At 38.5% G+C, this 19,338-nt stretch overlaps 1 protein-coding gene across 1 annotated transcript; it reads left to right on the top strand.

Moving 5' to 3' along the window:
* On the top strand, positions 397-9,970 carry LOC109728213. Its single transcript, XM_020258576.1, has 5 exons — positions 397-469; positions 595-926; positions 1,975-2,301; positions 9,503-9,581; positions 9,657-9,970. The coding sequence occupies exons 2-5, from the start codon at positions 637-639 to the stop codon at positions 9,741-9,743; spliced, it is 783 nt and encodes a 260-aa protein (XP_020114165.1). The 5' UTR covers positions 397-469; positions 595-636; the 3' UTR covers positions 9,744-9,970.

Below are 19,338 nucleotides of genomic sequence, written 5' to 3'. Positions count from 1 at the left end.
TAAATAACTATTTCATTAGGGCGTATCCATATTTATATTTTTTTTTTCGAATATGAATTCGAATACGAATATATATTGAAAAACGCTAAATTTTGGCATCCATATTTGCATTTCATGACCAAATTCTAAGTCGGACTCTTATCTAAATTTGTCCAAACCTACGCTACTGTACATGTGGACTCGATCTAAATTTATCCTTACATTCCACGTGCTGAGAATAGAATATATAGTCGCGCTTCAGCGAGAGAATTGTAATAGCGAGCCAAGTAAACGCGTCGGGTACCCAATTACGTACACATAATTAACGTGAGTTCCGTATGCAATTTCTTTTCTATGTTATAAACCATTGGAACGTCACACGACTATTCTTCTTCTTCTTCTTTCTCGCTATGTATTCTTTTTTCTGTATATATATATATATATATCTCTCTCTATACTTGACTCACTGTAATTAATTGATCCGTAGAAGGTACTAATAACTATATACTATTATTATTACAGTGATTTACATGCTTGCATGCGAACATGATATGTATTGCAATTGTTGTTGCTTAATTGGTTTAGTCGTGTATATATATATATATATATATATAGGAACGATTGCCGGCCTCGGTCGCGGAACTGCCGAATTCCAACATGGAACCATGGGACTCCGTCGGGGAACCTGAATTCGCAAGCGAGATGGAGATCGTTGTGCGGTTGGGCGCCGTCCATAACTATGTTCTTCTGGCGGACGGCGATAACACCGTCGAGGATGTGCTGGTCGAGATTCTTGGCCTCGACAGGGCAGCGCAAGCGCCAGAGCCGAGGCTTTGTTTCGATGACTCGGAGTTGGAGAAGCAGAAAACCCTGGCCGAGTACGGAATCAATCTCGGCTCCGTGCTTCAGCTGAAGTGCACTCCGCGGGTGTCGGCGCATAGTTATGAGTATGCATGCATGCTTCTCCTTTTGTTTTGGAATTTAGTAACTTAGATTTTGATTGCAAATGGGTTTAAATTAGTTTGGTTGTGATTACCTAAAGATCTTACCTAAATTAAGATGGAAATTACAATATTCTCGTTGCGAGCAAAGAGATTCAACTACATGTCTACTTCGCATGAGTTTCTTGAATTGTAACTTTCTTTAACATTGTGATGAATTGAATGGTCATGAAGCCAACAAATTAATTAAGACATAAAACTTTTTTTTTTTTTTTTTTTTTGAGAAAAAAGGTAGCATGCTATCGCCTCATTCAAAGGAACTTGAATTAGGCTACAATATGAGGCAGCGAGGCCCCGAGTTGTTAAAAAAAAAAAAAGAAGAAAAAAAAGACATAAAACTGAGAGCTACTCTTCTATCCTAGATGTAGTCCTCGTCCGTCCTATTGTGTTAGATGCATAAACTCTTCTATCCTATTATTTGCAAACAGAAAAAAAAAAAGAAAAATTTACCAAATAGATTTACCGAATTTTTTAGAAAAAAATGCTTTCTATCTAAACTTAGCCGGACCCTTTACAACTTTTAAGCAAAATTAATTTTCAAAATTAAAATTAATTAATTCTGCAAAAATTACTTTCTCAGAATTTAGGGCAAACAGGCCTTATATCTTATATATGTATTGTAGTAAAAGCTTTAACTTAGTATATGAAGAAAAACTTAGTTTATTCTTGAAAAGACAAAAAAAAAGGGAAGGAATTTTTTTGATTATTTCCATCAGAAACCGAATATATATATATATATATATATATCAGCTCGATAAGATGGCTAGAGAAAACGAAAAAGAAAATTTAAACAAATTATACTGTATCTCTTTTACACGCAGCAAAAGCCATCAAATTTGTAACTTAATTTTTTCTTTTTCGCCTGAGTAATATTAATGTTTGTTATATATATATATATGCATGCACTGGTACAAGAAATTAATATCTTAGGATCGATCTTTGTGAAATTCTATTACAAAGAAACTAACACGTATAACGTATGCAACTTCACTAGTCCTACAGGAATAGCCAAAACGAACTGTGCAGAATCGACTAACTCTTCTATGAGACCCGACAGAGATGGTGAAATGACAATCTATGTGCAGTCAGAATATTTTGGAAATTACGCGCTTGAGGCGGACAGCTCTAACACCATCCAAGATGTTCTAGTCACCGTTCTGGTCTCCGTTCTTCCGATTTGGCAGGCAGCAACTACGCTTTATTGCAACGGCCAACTACTGGAGAGGGGCAAATCTCTGGCGGACTACAGTATCGAGGATGGGTCCGTCCTTCACCTTAAGCGCGCAGCCCTCAATTTCGTTCCAAGAGGTAGAGTAAATATGTACGTAGCTTCCCTCGATCTCCTCAGTCTATCTTTTTGATTTCTAATTTGATGTTTTAATAGCTGGAATATAGGTTGCTTTGTGTGAATTTCCACTTAATTTCTGCATTGAGTATCTACAGTTCTTGAATTTCAAATTATTTATCACTGATTTCTTTGTTTGGAATCTTAAGTAGCTAGGCCATGATTTTTTTTTTTTTTTTTTTTGAGAGAGAGATAGGTAGCATGCTATCCGCTTCGTTTATTTCATTTAGAAATAAACTTAGCTGGAAATGTGAATCAATTAGGATTCGAACTTGAGACCTCGGATACCAACGGCTAAGTCCTTTGCCACTTGCGCTAGGGACGGTCGGTAGCTAGGCCATGATTTAAATTGATTTCTCTTGTTTTGGGTGAATCTGATAAGTTGAGGTTGGAGTTGTAGCTGTTCGAGTTTCTTACAACTTTTCTGTAGGTGAAAGTGAATCCAATATGTAAATGGGCCGGGCTAAACCCATTTCCTCAAGAAAAAAAAAAGAAAAGAAAAGTGAATCCTATACAATCTCATTTCATTCCAAAGGGAAGAACTAACTCAAATCAGTTAACATGAGTTCCTTGAATCAATAGTCAGGAAACCACCATGCGAGTACGTAACAATCCGGCCACTAGTAATAATAACTCGTTAGTCCTAAACCATCTGCCCAAATGCTTAAACCCAGTTATTATTACTAATATTCATGATCTCTTATGTACCGAATTCTAACTCCATTCTCATCCAATATAGGACTACTAAAATGTCACAGTAATTTGAGAACCACTCTTCTACTTCAGTATAGTTTGTGCCAATCGTGTTTCAAAGGTATATAGGTAATTTGAAAAGTCAATAGGAAAACTAGGAGGAAATTAGCTTATATATATAGAGTTGAGCTGGAATGTTATTGGTAGCAAACGGGCTCCGTTGCCACCCATTTGTTTTCGATGATGGAGCGTTCAAATCGACAATCGCTACTGTTGAACACGATCTATACCACTTGAAGTAGCTAGAAACCAAATTTCAAATCTTTTCAACATCATTGACCTAATGATCAAAGGGTTTCGAAATTTGTAATTTTAATGATCGATATGAGTCAGTTTTTTGTTTAACGGTGTAAAAATATCCAAATCAATTGAATTTTGATTAAAAAATTTTTAAACTATTTAGAACAAGATCTATAATCTCAATTTTGATTACACAATTCCTATCATCACTTTTTTACACAATTCCTATCATTACTTTTTAAAGGATATTCATTTTCAGCCGTTCATTTTGTGCCCACTTGATGGACAAGAGAACAATGTCGGAAAAACACGAAATTTGATTTCTAGATACTTCAAGTGTATAGATCATTTTCAACTATGCCGATCGTCGATTTGGAGGCTCCATCATCGAAAACAAATGGGTGGCAACGGATGCCGCTTGCTACTGACAGTATTCCAGTTCAACTCTCTCTCTCTCTCTCTCTCTCTCTCTCTCTCTCTCTCTCTCTCTCTCTCTCTATATATATATATATATATAGGAAAAACTTCAAAAACCCCCCCTGTGGTTTCGTAGTTTCTCACTTTGCCCCCATGTGGTTTAAAATGTATCAATTTGCCCTCCTGTGGTTTCTTTTTTTCCTTTTTCTTATCAATTTCATTATTTTTTTTTTCTTAAATCAGTGATAAAGTTAAAATTAAAGGGTACTAAAGTGAATATTTGATAAATCTAGATGGGTATCTGAAGTTTTTTGTATATAATTTAATGAAATATTAACGAAAAAGCGACCGAAAAGATAAAAACGAAACCACAGGAGGGCAATTTAATACATTTTAAACCACAGGGGGGCAAAGTGAGAAACTACGAAACCACAGGGGGGGTTTTTGAAGTTTTTCCATATATATCTATAAACCTATATGAAGCCACAATACTTTTTGCCACGTGGCATGTTATCTTTTATTCTCATAACCCAACTTTAAATCAAACTAGCTTTTCCTCTTCTCAACGCCCAACCCTTCACCTCCCCACTCCTCTAATTACATACAATGTGCAATATTTAATTGCATGCACCATACTAATATTCTATCAATAAGTGTGCTTTATAACTTTAATCCACTCTTATTCTCTATTAATCTCTCACCCCCTCTCTTTTGTAACTCTTTGCATACACCATAAAAAACTTTTTGTCACGTAACATGTTATCCTTCATTCTCATAGCACAACTTTAAATCAAACCACCTTCTCCTCTTCTCAACGCCCAACCCTTCACCTCCCCACTCTTCTAATTACATATAAGGTGCAATATTTAATTATATGCACAATATTAATATTCTATCAATGAGTGAGCTCTAGCTATAATTTTCTTTTTTTAACAGTTGAATTTAGTCATACAAATTAACTGTGCTTAATATGGTATAGCTTCCTATATATCAATAAATTGTAAATATAAATTTTATTAAAATTTTCAAATTTTACTTCTATTATCTATCCGTTGCATCGCACGGATCTCTACACTAGTATATATAGTTGAGCTAGAATATACCTAAAAATACCAGCCCCTTTGTGCTTCTACGTTTCTAACTCTTAGATCTACTCTTTGACTACTAATAGCTTTTTAATCAAACATTATTCTACCTACCACCACCTATCACCACCTATCACCACCTACCACCATCATCCTATCCCTACATCACTCTAAGGACTACAAACCCAAAAGCACCAACACCTTGGTGCTTCTAAATTTCTAATCCTTAGATCTATCCTTTGACTACTAATATCCTTTGGATCAAACACTAAGGGTTAAAAAATCAATAGCAAAAGTGCTCAAATACTTTTAATAGTATTCTAGCTCAACCATATATATATATATATATATATATATATATATATATATATATATATATATATATATATATATATATATATATATATATATATATATATATATATATATATATATATAGTTCAGATAGCATACTATTGATAGTATATAAATAGTATTTACTATAAATTTTTTCACCCTTAAATTATTACTATTCCACCAACCCTGCTAAACCCTAGACATCTAATGGTCAAGAAATTGATAGTAATCATACTTCCAATAGTATTATAGCACCACTCTCTCTCTCTATATATACATATGTAGTTGATTTAGTATACAATTGATAGTGTATAAATAGTATTTACTATCAAATTTTTCATCAGTAGATTATAATTATTCTGTCAATTGATATATTCCCACTAAACCAAAGACATTCAATAATTATAAAGTTGGTAGTAAATATTATTCTCATACTATCAATGACATTCTAGGCCCCCTATACATGTAACTACATATGCATTGACTCTAACAATGAACAAGATACAAGTGAAGGACAAGTTCTATTAAGTTCATAGGAAAGGATTTAACAGAGAACTGTGTGCCAAATTTTAAAATTTTGCATAGTAGATAAATGAGGCTTCATCAGATAACTCCTTGATAGGAGAAAACTTGACTTCCGAAGTTGTTGCCCAAAAAGATTAACTAATTACCAAGACGTACCCTACAAATAAAAAAATTCAAATTATTTATGTGCTCCCATGCCTTAGTGTACAGCATGGATGTTATTAGTGAATGAGACCGCGAGTAGCACCTGCATGAGAATGGCTCTAAGTCCAAAAATCTTAATGGGTTGCAGCAAGGGACTAATTACTTTGGTCAAACTAATTATATCTTGGATTTTGAAGTTGAAAACATGTCATGTAGTTATCTAATTCTAAGTTTGCTGCTTCCTTTTACAAGTTATTGTTCCCTGAATGAATTTTGATGTTAGAGACTTTTTTTTTTCCTTTTCCTGTGCGAAAGAAGAAAAATCAACGATGTTATAGCCGAAGTTCATTGAAGAATTTTCATCCGTTTTAATCTGGAGTGCCGCCATATGAGAGTTCAGCTGTTCGCTAGTCTCCACGACCTTTAGCTTTTTAATATTTAGTTTCCATATAAGCGTAAAAGGCCCCATCTCAAGCTCAATTGAAAATAGATTTATATAGTCTTCATTTCGAAGTTCAATTATTTGTTAGATTGACTTCATAATTGTAATCGCACAGAGTGAACAAATGAGGCTATTTCATGTTCCGCACAGAGTGTCACGCCCCGGATTACACGTTTCCCCGGGCACGCTAACAGACCCGCCGTATACATAGAAATTTTTTCTATATACGAAGCGATAGCTGTACCTGTAATCATACAACACTTCAATCAGTAGTATAGAGCTGCTAAAAAGAACAATATATATAATAACAAAGGTTCACTATACATACATAGTATCCTGATACAAAAAACACTCGCTCCGGTGAGGTACTAACATCAGTATATATAAGAACCAAAAACTACAAATACCTATAGCTGGTATGCTCTAGATCAGCAACAACCAGGAAGGGATCTAGCTTGCGACTCCCTTTCCACGATCAGTATCCGCGACAGCAGCAGCTGAAGATGAGGGCTCTGCAAAAGATCCACAACTGGGTGTGAGAACTACTGCAAAAAGGAGTAGTCCTCAGTGGGTACCGCTACCAACCTCAACGACTTACCCACTAAGTCTACAGAAGGTATGCTCAATGGTAGTAAAGAAACTGAAAACAATCTACAGCTATATGCCACTGTACTATCATCATCCAACACTAACTATCTGTAGAACAATACAATTTCTGACCCAATCTCATTAGGGACTGTGAATACACCCGTCCCGCCTGTCGAAGATACACTAACAACCACCACGCTGGGTAGTCAGTGGAGAGCGAGTCCAACCAGGACACAACGACACCAACGCAACAGCATTAAGCCCGACTCCGTAGTGGCACTCGTGGGCGTTACCTAACCGAGTATGCAAGCGTATCTCTGTCGAGCTCAATCAGGCTCTCACAGGCTATAGTCAAAGTCACCAGGGTCTAACAACCAACTCACGTGCCGTCGGCACAATCTGATGCAAAAACAATAATCTGGGTCCACCGTCAACCTCAACGGCACCCGACAGTCTGGAACAGCCTAAACACTGCTGTAAAAATAACCTCGGCATCCCAACACGAGCGTAAATGCATTCTACACTAATCTGAGTATCCACCGCCCACAAACTGCGGTGATACAAACAAATTACAAATCTGGAGTTTTAGCATATAACGGTATAGAATCGCTAGTTTTCTCCTAAGTCAATTCCAAGTACAACATGTATAATTTAACTAATAGTCTAAGCTCCAATTCAGATTTAGGAACACAATAAATCAACGAATCGAGCTACTAAACATGCTATATAAAGCGGAAAATATATGTCGACAACAAACTAGACTTAGGAGGAATTCGGTGGAATCCGGTAAGCATAACATTAACCCACCTCAACACGAGCTCGATGATAGTCCGCAACCACTGGAAAACCCTGTCAAGACCTCTCTAAAGATCTGAACACAAAAACACCCAAAATTGCATTACTACTCTCAATTTCAGCACTTAAGCTTAATTCCTCCAATTCCAATGTCAAAACTCACCTATCAAACTTCAAATTCACAATTCAGGTGAAGCACACTCTCAAAACTAGTAGGGAAAGGTAGAGTAATCACCTCTGGTCGAAATTCCAGCTTGCTCCAAAGTTTGATCCAAGAAAACCAAGAAAACTCCAATTTCATCTTAAATATCACAGCAGCTTAGAAAAACATGAAATTGATCGTACAAACCTCAATCAAATGTTGTCAAAATGGTTTCCATGAAAACTCCAAGAAGTCTACTAACCATCAAACCAAGTTTCGCAGCAATCGGAGCTTTCTACGTCGCACACGAGTTAAAACGCCGAAGGTCGTTGCCGAAATTATGCTAAAATAGCAATCCTCAAGGTGGAATTGAGCAAATTGGAGGATTTAGAGGGGTTGGAATGCAATTGTAGGCTTCACTATGAAGGAGAGGTGAAAAAACTTCTTAGGGGTCGAATACAAACTATTTATAATGAGGTGAAAGGGTGAAATAAGTCTTAGGAACAAAAGATGCTAACCTGCAGTCTTGCAGGAACGGGCACTTTCGGGTGCCCGAAACCATGTTCTGGGCGCCCAAAACCTCCAGGCTACACAAACATTCCTCTTCGGTTCCTCCGCCCGCGGTATGCCGCGCCCTTATCCTGGTCCGGCGGACCTCACCTACCACACACATATGTCAGCACGGTCGATATTCCCAAAGTGAATTTTCGGACCCACATCTCGGCGCCGGGAACACAGGATCTGAATTGGCTTCCAGTTCAGTTCAGTTCAGCACTCAAGATCTAGATGACCCAAACCATGTTCTGGGAGCCCGAAACTGGCAAAACTCCAGTTTTGCTTACTTGAGTATGCCAAGTCCATTTCTGCATCCATTTCGTACAGAAACGACTCCGACTTAGTCCGACACTCTCCAGATATGTCGACCGGTCACTAAAACTGAAACCAATCCGATACCAAACCCTCGGGACACTTCACAGAGTGAACAAGTTACGTTTGCAAGTTTCCTAGTAGAATCATGACATATTAGCTAGCGTCATACTTTTCCTTTACTTCAATAGCAAGAAGAATTCATTTATAATGAATGCCATCATATGGTTATTGTTATTTCTCATACAACTATAGAATTAACTTTCTGAATATTTCCTAATGGTTGTAATTTTTTTTTTTTTAAGATCAGAATGTTCTTTATTTCTTGGGGAATAAAATTCTTAAATTGTAAGTTTCGGTTTCTCTTTTGTTTACTTATAGGAGAGAGAGGCCAAATGTAATTTCAGGAAGGAAAAAAATTACAATAATAGATAAGCCTTTAGCAATATGGGAAAAAGAGCATGATAAAGTATTGCTTAGTTTGTTTGTGGAGCAAATTTCAAATGCAGGGGGGGGGGAGGGGAATATACTACACGGTACTGGAGAGGATTCTTGGTGCAACATAGTAGCCAAGTTCAATGAATCAACTGGCTTGCAGTATGAACACAAACATTTGTCTGAGCGCTTCAATTTTTATAGACGTGACTATCAAATAGTGAACAATATTAAGCATCATCCAAAGTTTAGCTGGGATCATCAGCGTCAAATAGTAATTGCTAAAGATGCTGAATGGAATGAATATATCAAGGTACACTATCACATCANCTTGCAGTATGAACACAAACATTTGTCTGAGCGCTTCAATTTTTATAGACGTGAATATCGAATAGTGAACAATATTAGGCATCATCCAAAGTTTAGCTGGGATCATCAACGTCAAATAGTAATTGCTAAAGATGCTGAATGGAATGAATATATCAAGGTGCACTATCACATCACCTTTTCAAGTATTTAATACTCATATCTAATTTATTCAAACCTTTCTCCTTTTACACAGCAAAATCCCGACGCAAGGCCCTACCGAAGGAGAGCAATCCCATATGTTGATTTATTGGGAATCCTGTTTGTCAATACAAAAGTATAAAAATTCATAGTTTCCAATGAATGATTGTTTCAAAAAGAGTAATGTTGTAGTCTATCTATTCTCTACACATGAGATCTAACATTTCGCAATAATCTCGTTCCTTGATGGAGGCGAATATTACTGTCCTGTATTTTTAACATGTCATTTCTCATCAGTTTAAATATGTATTGTATTAACATACGCTATTAGCTAGCTTGTGATGTAAGTTCATAATTAATGCTCCTATAATAATTTCATAATTAAGCCATTAGATATTCTACATTGAATTTGATTATCTGAGCATCAGGTTCTTTTTTGAATTTTCCTTCTGTTAATTAAGTAAAAAGCTATTCTTTTTCGCACAATTTTCTATAGATGGGTCCATACTTCACCTTGAGTGCACAAATTGGATAAACTAGTGTTTGATACATACGTAGCTGCCCCTTTCTTGGTCCTTCATTTTTCGTTTTTAAATTTGATGTTTCAGTAGCTGGAATATATGTTGCTCTGTGTTTTTTTTTTTTTTTTGAGAGATAGGTAGGTAGCACGCTACCTGCTTCGTTTATTTCATTTAGAAATAACCTTAGCTAGAAATGTGAATCAACTAAGATTCGAACTTACCGACCATCCCTAGAGCAAGTGGCAAGGGGCTTGGTGGTTGGTACCCGAGACCCAAGTTCGAATCCTAGTTGATTCACATTTCTAGCTAAGTTTATTTCTAAACAAAATAAATGAAGTGGGTAGCGTGCTACCTATCTCTCAAAAAAACTAGGATTTGAACTTGGGTCTTGGGTACCAACGACCAAGCCCTTTGCCACTTGCTCTAGGGACGGTCGGTTATGTTGCTTTGTGTTAATTTACACTTTCTCTTTAGAGTACCTTCAATTTATGAATTCCAATTCAATTATCATTGATTTCTTTTTTCGGAATCTTCATGATTAGGATTGATTTCACCAGATTTGGGTGGAATATTCAAGGCGATCCATAAAGATACGGTCAATCTATAAAGATACTGTAGATCTTACGGTTATGATGTATCTGGACACGTCCTTGATGGACGGACGTGATTTAACATCCTTATATCAAGTTATATATAAATATATAACATACGGGAGTCCCGGTCTAACTCTAATCCAATTGTCTGTGATGGTTCCATCTCCGAGGATAAGGGAATTAGACTCAATACATCCTGTCTTTTTGCAGATCGCGAACGAGGACGAACCACGAGCAAAAGACGCCGCCTACAAATCGGGTACAGAAATCGAAATCATGGCAGAATGTACGATTCTAATTTGTGAAATTACATATTTTAGAATTTTGATCCTAAATCTCACAAATGGTGCTTTCCCCATGATTGGCATTGCGAGCGTGATCGTCGTTGTAGTCATTGGTGACTACCAATAGCTATGGAATAAGCCATAATCATGATAGCTACTCTATTCCCTACTTTACATTAGCTCAAGGTGTATACTGCTTATCTCTCTAGCCCTAACTTCCCTTTCACCCCACTTTCTATTTTTTCTCTTTTTTCCTTACCACCGTACCTCCTCCCCTCCACTCCCTTGCCCTCTAACGTATGGATACGAGTGATGAGATTGTTGCCTATTGTCATGGCACTTGCAATTAATACCCAATCTTTTCTTTTTTTTTTCTATAAATCGTCGGAGGTGCAAATAATCGGTGATGATGGCCTTTGTTACCACACTTAAGGCTTATACTTCTCTATGTACGGTCTTATCAATAGTCCGATAAGATGATAAAGACTATAATCGGGTTTCTTTTTGACTCCAAACGACGAAAATATAACTGAAAATGTATTGTCCCACTATTGAAGGCTATAACTTTTTACTAGATTAGTCATTTTTGAGTATGTATGTCCATTTACAGATACTCAAATATTTTAAAAATTTAGTAGTTTTGCAACTTGAGGCCTATTGACTTTTTCAGAATCGCAAATAAAACATCCTAAGCCCTCTAATTTTGGCCGAAAAGTTTGTACAACTCTATTGCCATTTTTTACTATACATTCCTATTTGTAGATATTCAAAAATTTTAAAAATTTAGTAGCTTAGCAAATTGAGGCCCCATGGTTTTTTCAGAATCGCAAAAAAACCATCCTAAGCCCTTCAAATTCGACCCGAAAGTTTGCACAAGCTTATTGACAATTGAATCTTGCACCTACATCTAATTGGCCAAGAGGCCGATTTCAACATGTAATATATCACTTCGAAAAGGATGCAGAGGTTACCGTAGTCGTATTGTCACTACAAAAAAAATAATTTTTTTATGGCAATTTTTTTGTGGCCATTTAGAAATCGAATCTAAATGTTTTACTTTTGCAGGTAAATTTAATAGTTTGTCACTATTTTAATTTGATATAATTTTCTATATACTAATTACGAAAAATCTTTTAAAATGGCCACAAATTATGGGTACTTTTGAGTGGCAAGATTTAAATTTCGCCACTAAAAAGAGAAGGTGATTTATGTGGTGGCTTATTTTATAATAAATGTACAGAATGTTAGTGGCAGACTTTAGGTTTGACCATTAAAAGTACTCTTTATTTTAGTGGTTTTTTATTTTTCAATAAATATTTCATTTATTAGTGGCAAAATTTTATTTTTTGCCACTATTGTATTATAGTGTTATTTTATGCACATCAATTGTAGGAGTTTTTAAAAATAGCTGTAAAATATATTTAATTATAGTGGCAATAGTTTAATTTTGCCACTAAAACATACTGGTTACCTTAGTGGCCATATAAGTGGCAATAAATTTAGAGCATATTTTTGGCAGTTAGTTACTTTTGGCCTCTAAAAGTGGTCTTGATTTAAATGTCATTTAATTTTTCTATAAAGTTTAAGAATAATAGTAGCAGTTTTTTATTTCGCCATTATTACTTAGAGCGGAATGAATTTTGTTTTAAAAATATCTCAAATATTTTTTATATTTTTTATTTGAAATTAAATTAAATTTTTAACTTTAACTTTCAGTTAAAATATAAGTTGAAATTTAGAAATTAAATTTTTAGTTTTAGATTCTAATTTGAAGTTAATAAAAATTAAACTTAATCAAGCATTTTGAACTTGATATATAAATTTTAATTTAAAATTTATTTTTAAATATTAAATATTAAATTTTATATAGATTTTAAATTAAATTTTATAGATAAAAATTGGAATTTAAATTGTAATTTTAAATGCAAATTTGAATCAAACCAAAAAATTAATTTTATCTTTTAAATAGTCTAATAAGTTTCAAATTTTAAATTTTTAAAAATTATATATTACATAGAAGTCCATAATTAAGATGATAATAAAAATTAGATATTATAAATGTTAGGGGTGACAGTACATTTATTTTACGAAAAACCCTAGAGTCCCGTGAGCGTGCATGCATGGGCCATAATTAATTAACCTTTTTGCCGCCGCACCTAATACGAGTTTACTAATTAACCATATATATATATATAACCGTTAGATCTCTGCCTTTGATCGAAACTTTTTATACTGTTAGATTAAATTATTTCAACAACCACGCCCCTCACTCTAGGGCGAAAATTTTCGTGGTTCAGTAACCACGAACATTCAAAAGCCAATTATATATATATATATATATATATATATATATAGAGTCTGGCTACTATACTATCAATAGTACCAAGCCTTTGGTACTATTGAGTTTTCTACCATTAGATCTATCCTTTGATCATTTTCACCCGTTAGATTATACTATTAAACCAACCACCCACTCAACCCTAGGGGACCACTATCAATTAAACCGGGGACCACTATCATCTTAACCACACATCTTTTCATCCAACGGCCGAAAACTCAATAGTACCAATGGTTTGGTACTATTGATAGTATAATAGCATAATCCTATATGTGTACGGACTGAGATTTTGCAATGTAGCTAAAGTCTTTGATGACGATGTTTTTGTATGTAATTTATTTACATAAGCACTCGTCAAGTTTCAGCAGAAAATGAGTTAGAATAGAGAAGTTACGCGATCATTACTAATCACTTAAAGTGAATAGTAACTCTAGTTTTCCGGAGAGGCCAATCAATGGAGATGGCTTCTGGTGCGTATTGAACTCCGATCATAGTGTTCCAATAGCTCGTTTTCAATGGTTCGGCTATTCTGGAGCCAATGGCGCTGACAGATTTCAAGTTTGATGCACGAATTTTGAGAAAACTGGAAATACATGTATTTAATGTATTTGTGCATAGTTTTGCATTTCGGAGAGAGAATGGGTTTTGTCGCAAATCTACGACCAAATCGGGTGAAACAAAATTGTGGATTGGTTGTCTCTGTCGTGCTGATCGTACTAGTATGATCCGTTCGCAAATCTGACAGACGGATCTCCTGGTATCGCGCGTTGATCGAAAAGGGGTTGTTAGTGGTAAAACGGTAATTTTGCGAAAAGCTCGACATTTTATGTACTGTTTTGTGTGAAATCGAATGTGGAGGTGTGATCGCGCGTTTTACTCACACTGTGAGGGACTCAGATTAAAATACTGAGTTTCGGAGGAATTATCGACAAATTGGCGACTTGTATATATTGTGTCATTTAGGGTTTCATAGAGGAAACCCTAATCTTGTTGACCTCCTCCCTCAGCCGACCTCCCTGCGACCCTCAGAACCTCCCCTTTCCCTAGTCGTGCGCGCCTCGGCCGCCTGCGCACGTCGCTGGCCGCCGGAAAGTTGTCCTCCTCCTTCTCCTCTATTATTTCCCGCACCATCTTTCTTTTACCCTGCTTGTGCTGCTGCCAGGGAGGCCCCACACCCACGGGCTCCACCTCTGACAGCAGGACCCAACCCTAGCAACCTTTCCCGCCGGTCATCGCCGCCCCTAAGCGCCGCCGCTGCCGCCCTGGCAAGCTGCGGCTAGATCTGGGCAAACCTGGCCGAGGCTGCGAGATCTCCCTCTCTTCGCGGTGCCGTCGCTCGGGACTGATAGCATCACTCTCCTGGGCCTCTGGCGACCCCTCGCCGCTGGCGTCACCGTCCCTGCGGGCCCCCGGCCGCCTGCTGGGTTCCCTGCGGCCACCCGCGGCCAGCTCGGGCTGAGCCTGAGACAGCTCACAGTAGCGAGCTGTTATTGCATTGGGGCAGACCGCTCTGCCTCCCAGAGGCCGCCGGCGACCTCGCGTGCGCCACCCTCGTTGTCCCCGTAGGCAGCCGGCTGCTGCCCAGCTTCTTGCCGCCACCCAGCACGAGCTCTGGCCGAGGACGAGCTATCTCGACCTCCACGCGCCGCCGCCGCCCATCCGTGGGAGCGCCGCCCTCCCTCGGCCTCCGGCGACCGACCGCCGTCGCCCCGACACTTCCCTGGCCGCCGACTGGCAGCCACTGAGTCGTGAGCCCTAGCCAAGCCGCACGGACTCATACTGCCCCACCGCGCCACCGGCCGCCTTCCGCCGCCAGCGAGCACGTGACCGGGCCCCCTCCGACCAGCCGCAACCCTCACCAACCATCCCGCCCACCGTCCGGCCGTCGCCGGTCATTGTGTGCTCCTGCGGGCTTTGGTAAGCTTTAATTAATGTTATGTGCACTGTTTGGGGGTTTCGGTCGCTTTTCCTGCGATCTGGAGACACCCCGACGCTCCCGGAAGTGAGCACGATGGTCCTTTATTCGTGCTAAACATCATGCTCACCTCCGTTGGGGTCAACGATGGCCCGGTTTGCGTGTTAGATGCGATGTAGGCGCTGTGTGCGCTGTTTCGCTGAATTTCGCGTCGCCTGCGTGCTTGCCACAGTGGCTGGCTATGCTCCGAAGTGTGAGCACGACCTCCGACACATCGAGATCTGTCAACGGTTGTCTCGGCCTAGCTAGAATGCCCTCGGTTTGCAATGTTGGGCCATAAAACTCCAAAAATCACATAAAATGTGTGATTTTAGGTAGTCGCAGGGGCTTTTATGCAATTTTACAATGTGTGGGTGCTGTTGGCTGCATGTGCGGGCATCGGGTGACCTCTAGACTAGGTTTCCAAGGCCCCAAGCTTTTTCTGAAATCGAATGTTGATTTCCGGTGCGTTTTTCGACGAAATCCGCCGACGGAACACGTTTTCGGTTCGAAATTCTTCCGACGGTGCCTCCCGGTAGATCATGTTGTCGCTGAGCCTTGTTGGCTGGTCACCTGCGTCATTTCGAGGGTTCGAAAATGACGGGTGAGCGACGGTGGGTTCCGGTGTCGAATTGGACACTTCCGGGAACCCGGATCGGAACGATTATCCGACAGTAATCATTTCGATGTGAGGCGGTGTGTTTGCTGCCATGTCGCATGAATAGTTGCGTTTAGTGGCAGCGGGTGACTCGTAGCACGAGTCGGTAAGTTCCGGGACAGTTCGTGGGTCTCGGCGGAGTCCCGGTGTGATTTTCGGGACTTCCGGCGAGTTACGACAATCGGTTTTGGAAAACCGATTTTCGTGGTTTTATTGGTGGGGATTGTGATGTAGTGATTCATATTCGTGGGTTGGATTATAACCAGGTGGACCCTTCATAGGTCCGGTTGACTTTGTTCTGCAGTCGGGAGATCAGTGCTACGTACTTACAGGTGGGTACTTCGATTCGAAGTCGGTACAGGGTGCACGCTCGGTGATATCTTCTTATCCTTATTCTCCTGTTATTACTCTACATGCATATAATATATATTGAGCCTAGCACCTATACTATATTTCCTTGTTGCTCTACTTAGCTGTTTTGCATATTCTGTACCATGCTTAGAGTAGAGCGGTTTCGTGATTATTTGTGAGATTGTGACCTAGTCGATTAGTGCGTTGCATCTGTTTTGTGACCTAGTTGGTCAGTTGTTGTATTCCGTATCTGTGACCTGTTCGGTCAGTTTACTGCATTGTTATCGTGACCTACTTGGTCGGTTGGACTACTTGATGACCTATACGATCGGTGTGCCCTGAGGGGCAGGATTGTCGGCTAGTGGCTGACGGTTAGTTCTGAATTATACCGATGTATGATGTGACATCCTTGTGACCTATTGGTCGGTTCTTGTGTATATAAATGTTAGTTGATATTGAGTGGTTGATACTTGCATGTCTTCTAAGGGATGTTGAGTTGTTCCATCCTAGTTGACCTGAGTGGTCGCTACTTGTGTTCCTTACAGTTCGATGACTTATTGGTCAGTGTGTCCCGAGGGGCGGTGCTTGTTGGCTAGTTGCCGACGGTTGGCTATTGAGCATATTAGCATTGATCGCCACTGCTTGCACGCATTTCACGAACACCAGCGGTTTGGCCACTGCAAGAGGATGTTCTTTTCCGAAAAAGTGGTTGGGAGTGCCAGCCCATGAGACCCGGACGCTTTATGCGAGGGTCATGTGCTTTCAGACCCGGGTGCTTGATGCGAGGGTCATATATCTTTCAGACCCGGGTGCTCTATGTGAGGGTCATGTACAGGTTGAGCAGTTGCGGCACAGGCCTGAGCTGTTGCAGACCAATATGGCTATTTCAGATTGGGTATTTGGACTTGCGTCCGGTTGATGCATACATTCAGTAGCGGTAGTTGTTTATTATATCTCTTGTTCATTTATTATTGTTGCTACTGTATTACACTTACCCCTACCCTTGTTATTCTCTTTGACTGGTGAGTACCCCTCACCTTCGTCGGCTTGCAGTACCCACTGGGAGGGGAGACATGTGTACATGTTCTTACTCCCCACCCTCATTACAGGTGACGTCGCAGATCCTAGTGGGACGGTTCGCGAGAAGCGTACTTAGCGGTTCGGTAGAGCTTACGAACCCGTCCATTGGTTTAAACTCTAAACTCAGTTTATCTAAATAAATAACTTAGACAACGTTTATGGTTCAGTACTTTTACGTGAATTGAATATTTGGGTTTTCGTGAATGTAATAAAGAATTTGTGGAATCTTGTGTAATGAAAATGGTTTTCTACCCATCGTGGTAGTGTGTTTAAAAAAGAAAAGGTTTCCGTGTGGAAAATAGTTTTTAAAAGATTTTTTCTTGGTTTTCATGACTTAGTATATCAAAACGAGTTTCCGAGTAGGAAACATTTTAAATTAATAGTTGTGGATTTATGAATAAACTCTGAATGTTAATCTGAATGTGAATGGTGTATGAATGCGTGTATATTCATATGTAGTGGTTGTATCCTGTATTATGCATCTTGTACTTGTGCGATGCTGTGCAAATACAGAGGAGACTCTGTCCATGTAAACAGTGGACTTTCTGTATTTGTGGCGGATCTGACATACTGTGGGGGTCAGGTTTTCAAAAAAAAAAAAATTTGGCACTTCTGCTTTGCTTTTAAATCAAAAAGGGACCCCGGAGAGTGACAATATGTATGTGTATATATATATATAGAGAGAGTGCGTCTGGTATGCTTTTGGAAGCACGGAGCGCTCCGTGCTTCCAAGTTGTTTTCGATGTTCGGACTTTCAAATCGACGATCGGCTCCGTTAGACTTGATCTAAAGTATTTGAAGTATCTAGAAAATAAATTTTATGATTTTTCGATATCATTTGCCTAGTGATCGAAATGGCTCAAAATCAACGGCTGAAAATAAAAATCTTACAAAATATGATTATATGACATTAAAATTTTAGATCAAAGTTATTGATCTTGTTTTATATGGTATATACTTCAAATATTCTAGATCAACTCTAACGGAGCCGATCGTCGATTCGAAAGTCCGAACATCAAAAACAACTTGGAAGCACGGAGGGCTCCGTGCTTCCAGAAGCATACCAGCCCACTCTATATATATATATATATAGCCTTTTTTACTTGGCGCGATACTCTAAGCCCTCGCTCACGCCGCTCGGCAAGATAGCCCTAGTAGAGGCCGGCCTCAACTTCCACCTAGTGTTCACATTAGCGACGCCGCCCTCAGCGTCACGCATTTGCTCTTTCTCAAGGTAACAACAATCGTTACCTTTATTGAAAAATATTTGAAGGACTTAAAGGATGTTATGCTTATTGGTAATCTATCATTTATAGATTTTTTACGCATTTAGCATCTTTGCTGTTATTTTCTCAAGCATCTGTTTATATTCTTGTTGTCTTGCTTAAAGGATGTTGTCTTGCTTTTCATCCTTGCGCAAAAGCAAATTTCATAATGTGAATTTGGAAAGGAAAATAAAAAAAACTTGTCATCATTTTGCTATTTTAGTTGAGTCCCAACTTCATTGGGTGGGCTATTTTGAGACAATAAAATTCATATGGTAATTGACACTCATCACGAATAAGAATTTTTTTTTTTACGCCCAAAATATTTTTTCTACTTCAACCACAATCAGAAGTTTTAAAGTTATTATTTTTTGCTAATTCATATAGAGAACACCAAAGAGAATTGGAAAAAAAAGATTGTACTAATGTATCAGAAATACAAGATGCAACATTTGTTAAATAGTTTAAACGCCGAGTAAGTGAATGTATTATAATATTATATTAGTGAAGGTATCCGCGCGTTGCGGCGGATAGATTCTATAGAAGCATACGAATATATAGAACAATTAACCCAAACAATGTTATAAGCAGCTTTTATACTTTATAATACATGAGAAAAATAAAAAACGCTTGATTAAGGTATCCGTATTTCCAATGCATAAAAAATGGCGGTGAAAAGATGTACTCCATGGT

This window comes from Ananas comosus, linkage group 23 (assembly GCF_001540865.1).
Source record: "Ananas comosus cultivar F153 linkage group 23, ASM154086v1, whole genome shotgun sequence".
NCBI lineage: Eukaryota > Viridiplantae > Streptophyta > Magnoliopsida > Poales > Bromeliaceae > Ananas > Ananas comosus.
The sequence above is the reverse complement of the archived record's forward strand: the minus strand, read 5'-3'. Positions and strand labels throughout refer to the sequence as shown.

Excerpts from the sequence above, each read along its gene's own strand:
- LOC109728213 (XM_020258576.1), top strand. The coding sequence starts at position 637 with ATGGAACCATGGGACTCCGTCGGGGAACCTGAATTCGCAAGCGAGATG. Across the intron at positions 2,302-9,502 it reads CCAAGAGGTAGAGTAAATAT|GCATCATCCAAAGTTTAGCT; the intron begins GTACGTAGCTTC and ends GAACAATATTAG. Across the intron at positions 9,582-9,656 it reads AATGGAATGAATATATCAAG|CAAAATCCCGACGCAAGGCC; the intron begins GTGCACTATCAC and ends CCTTTTACACAG.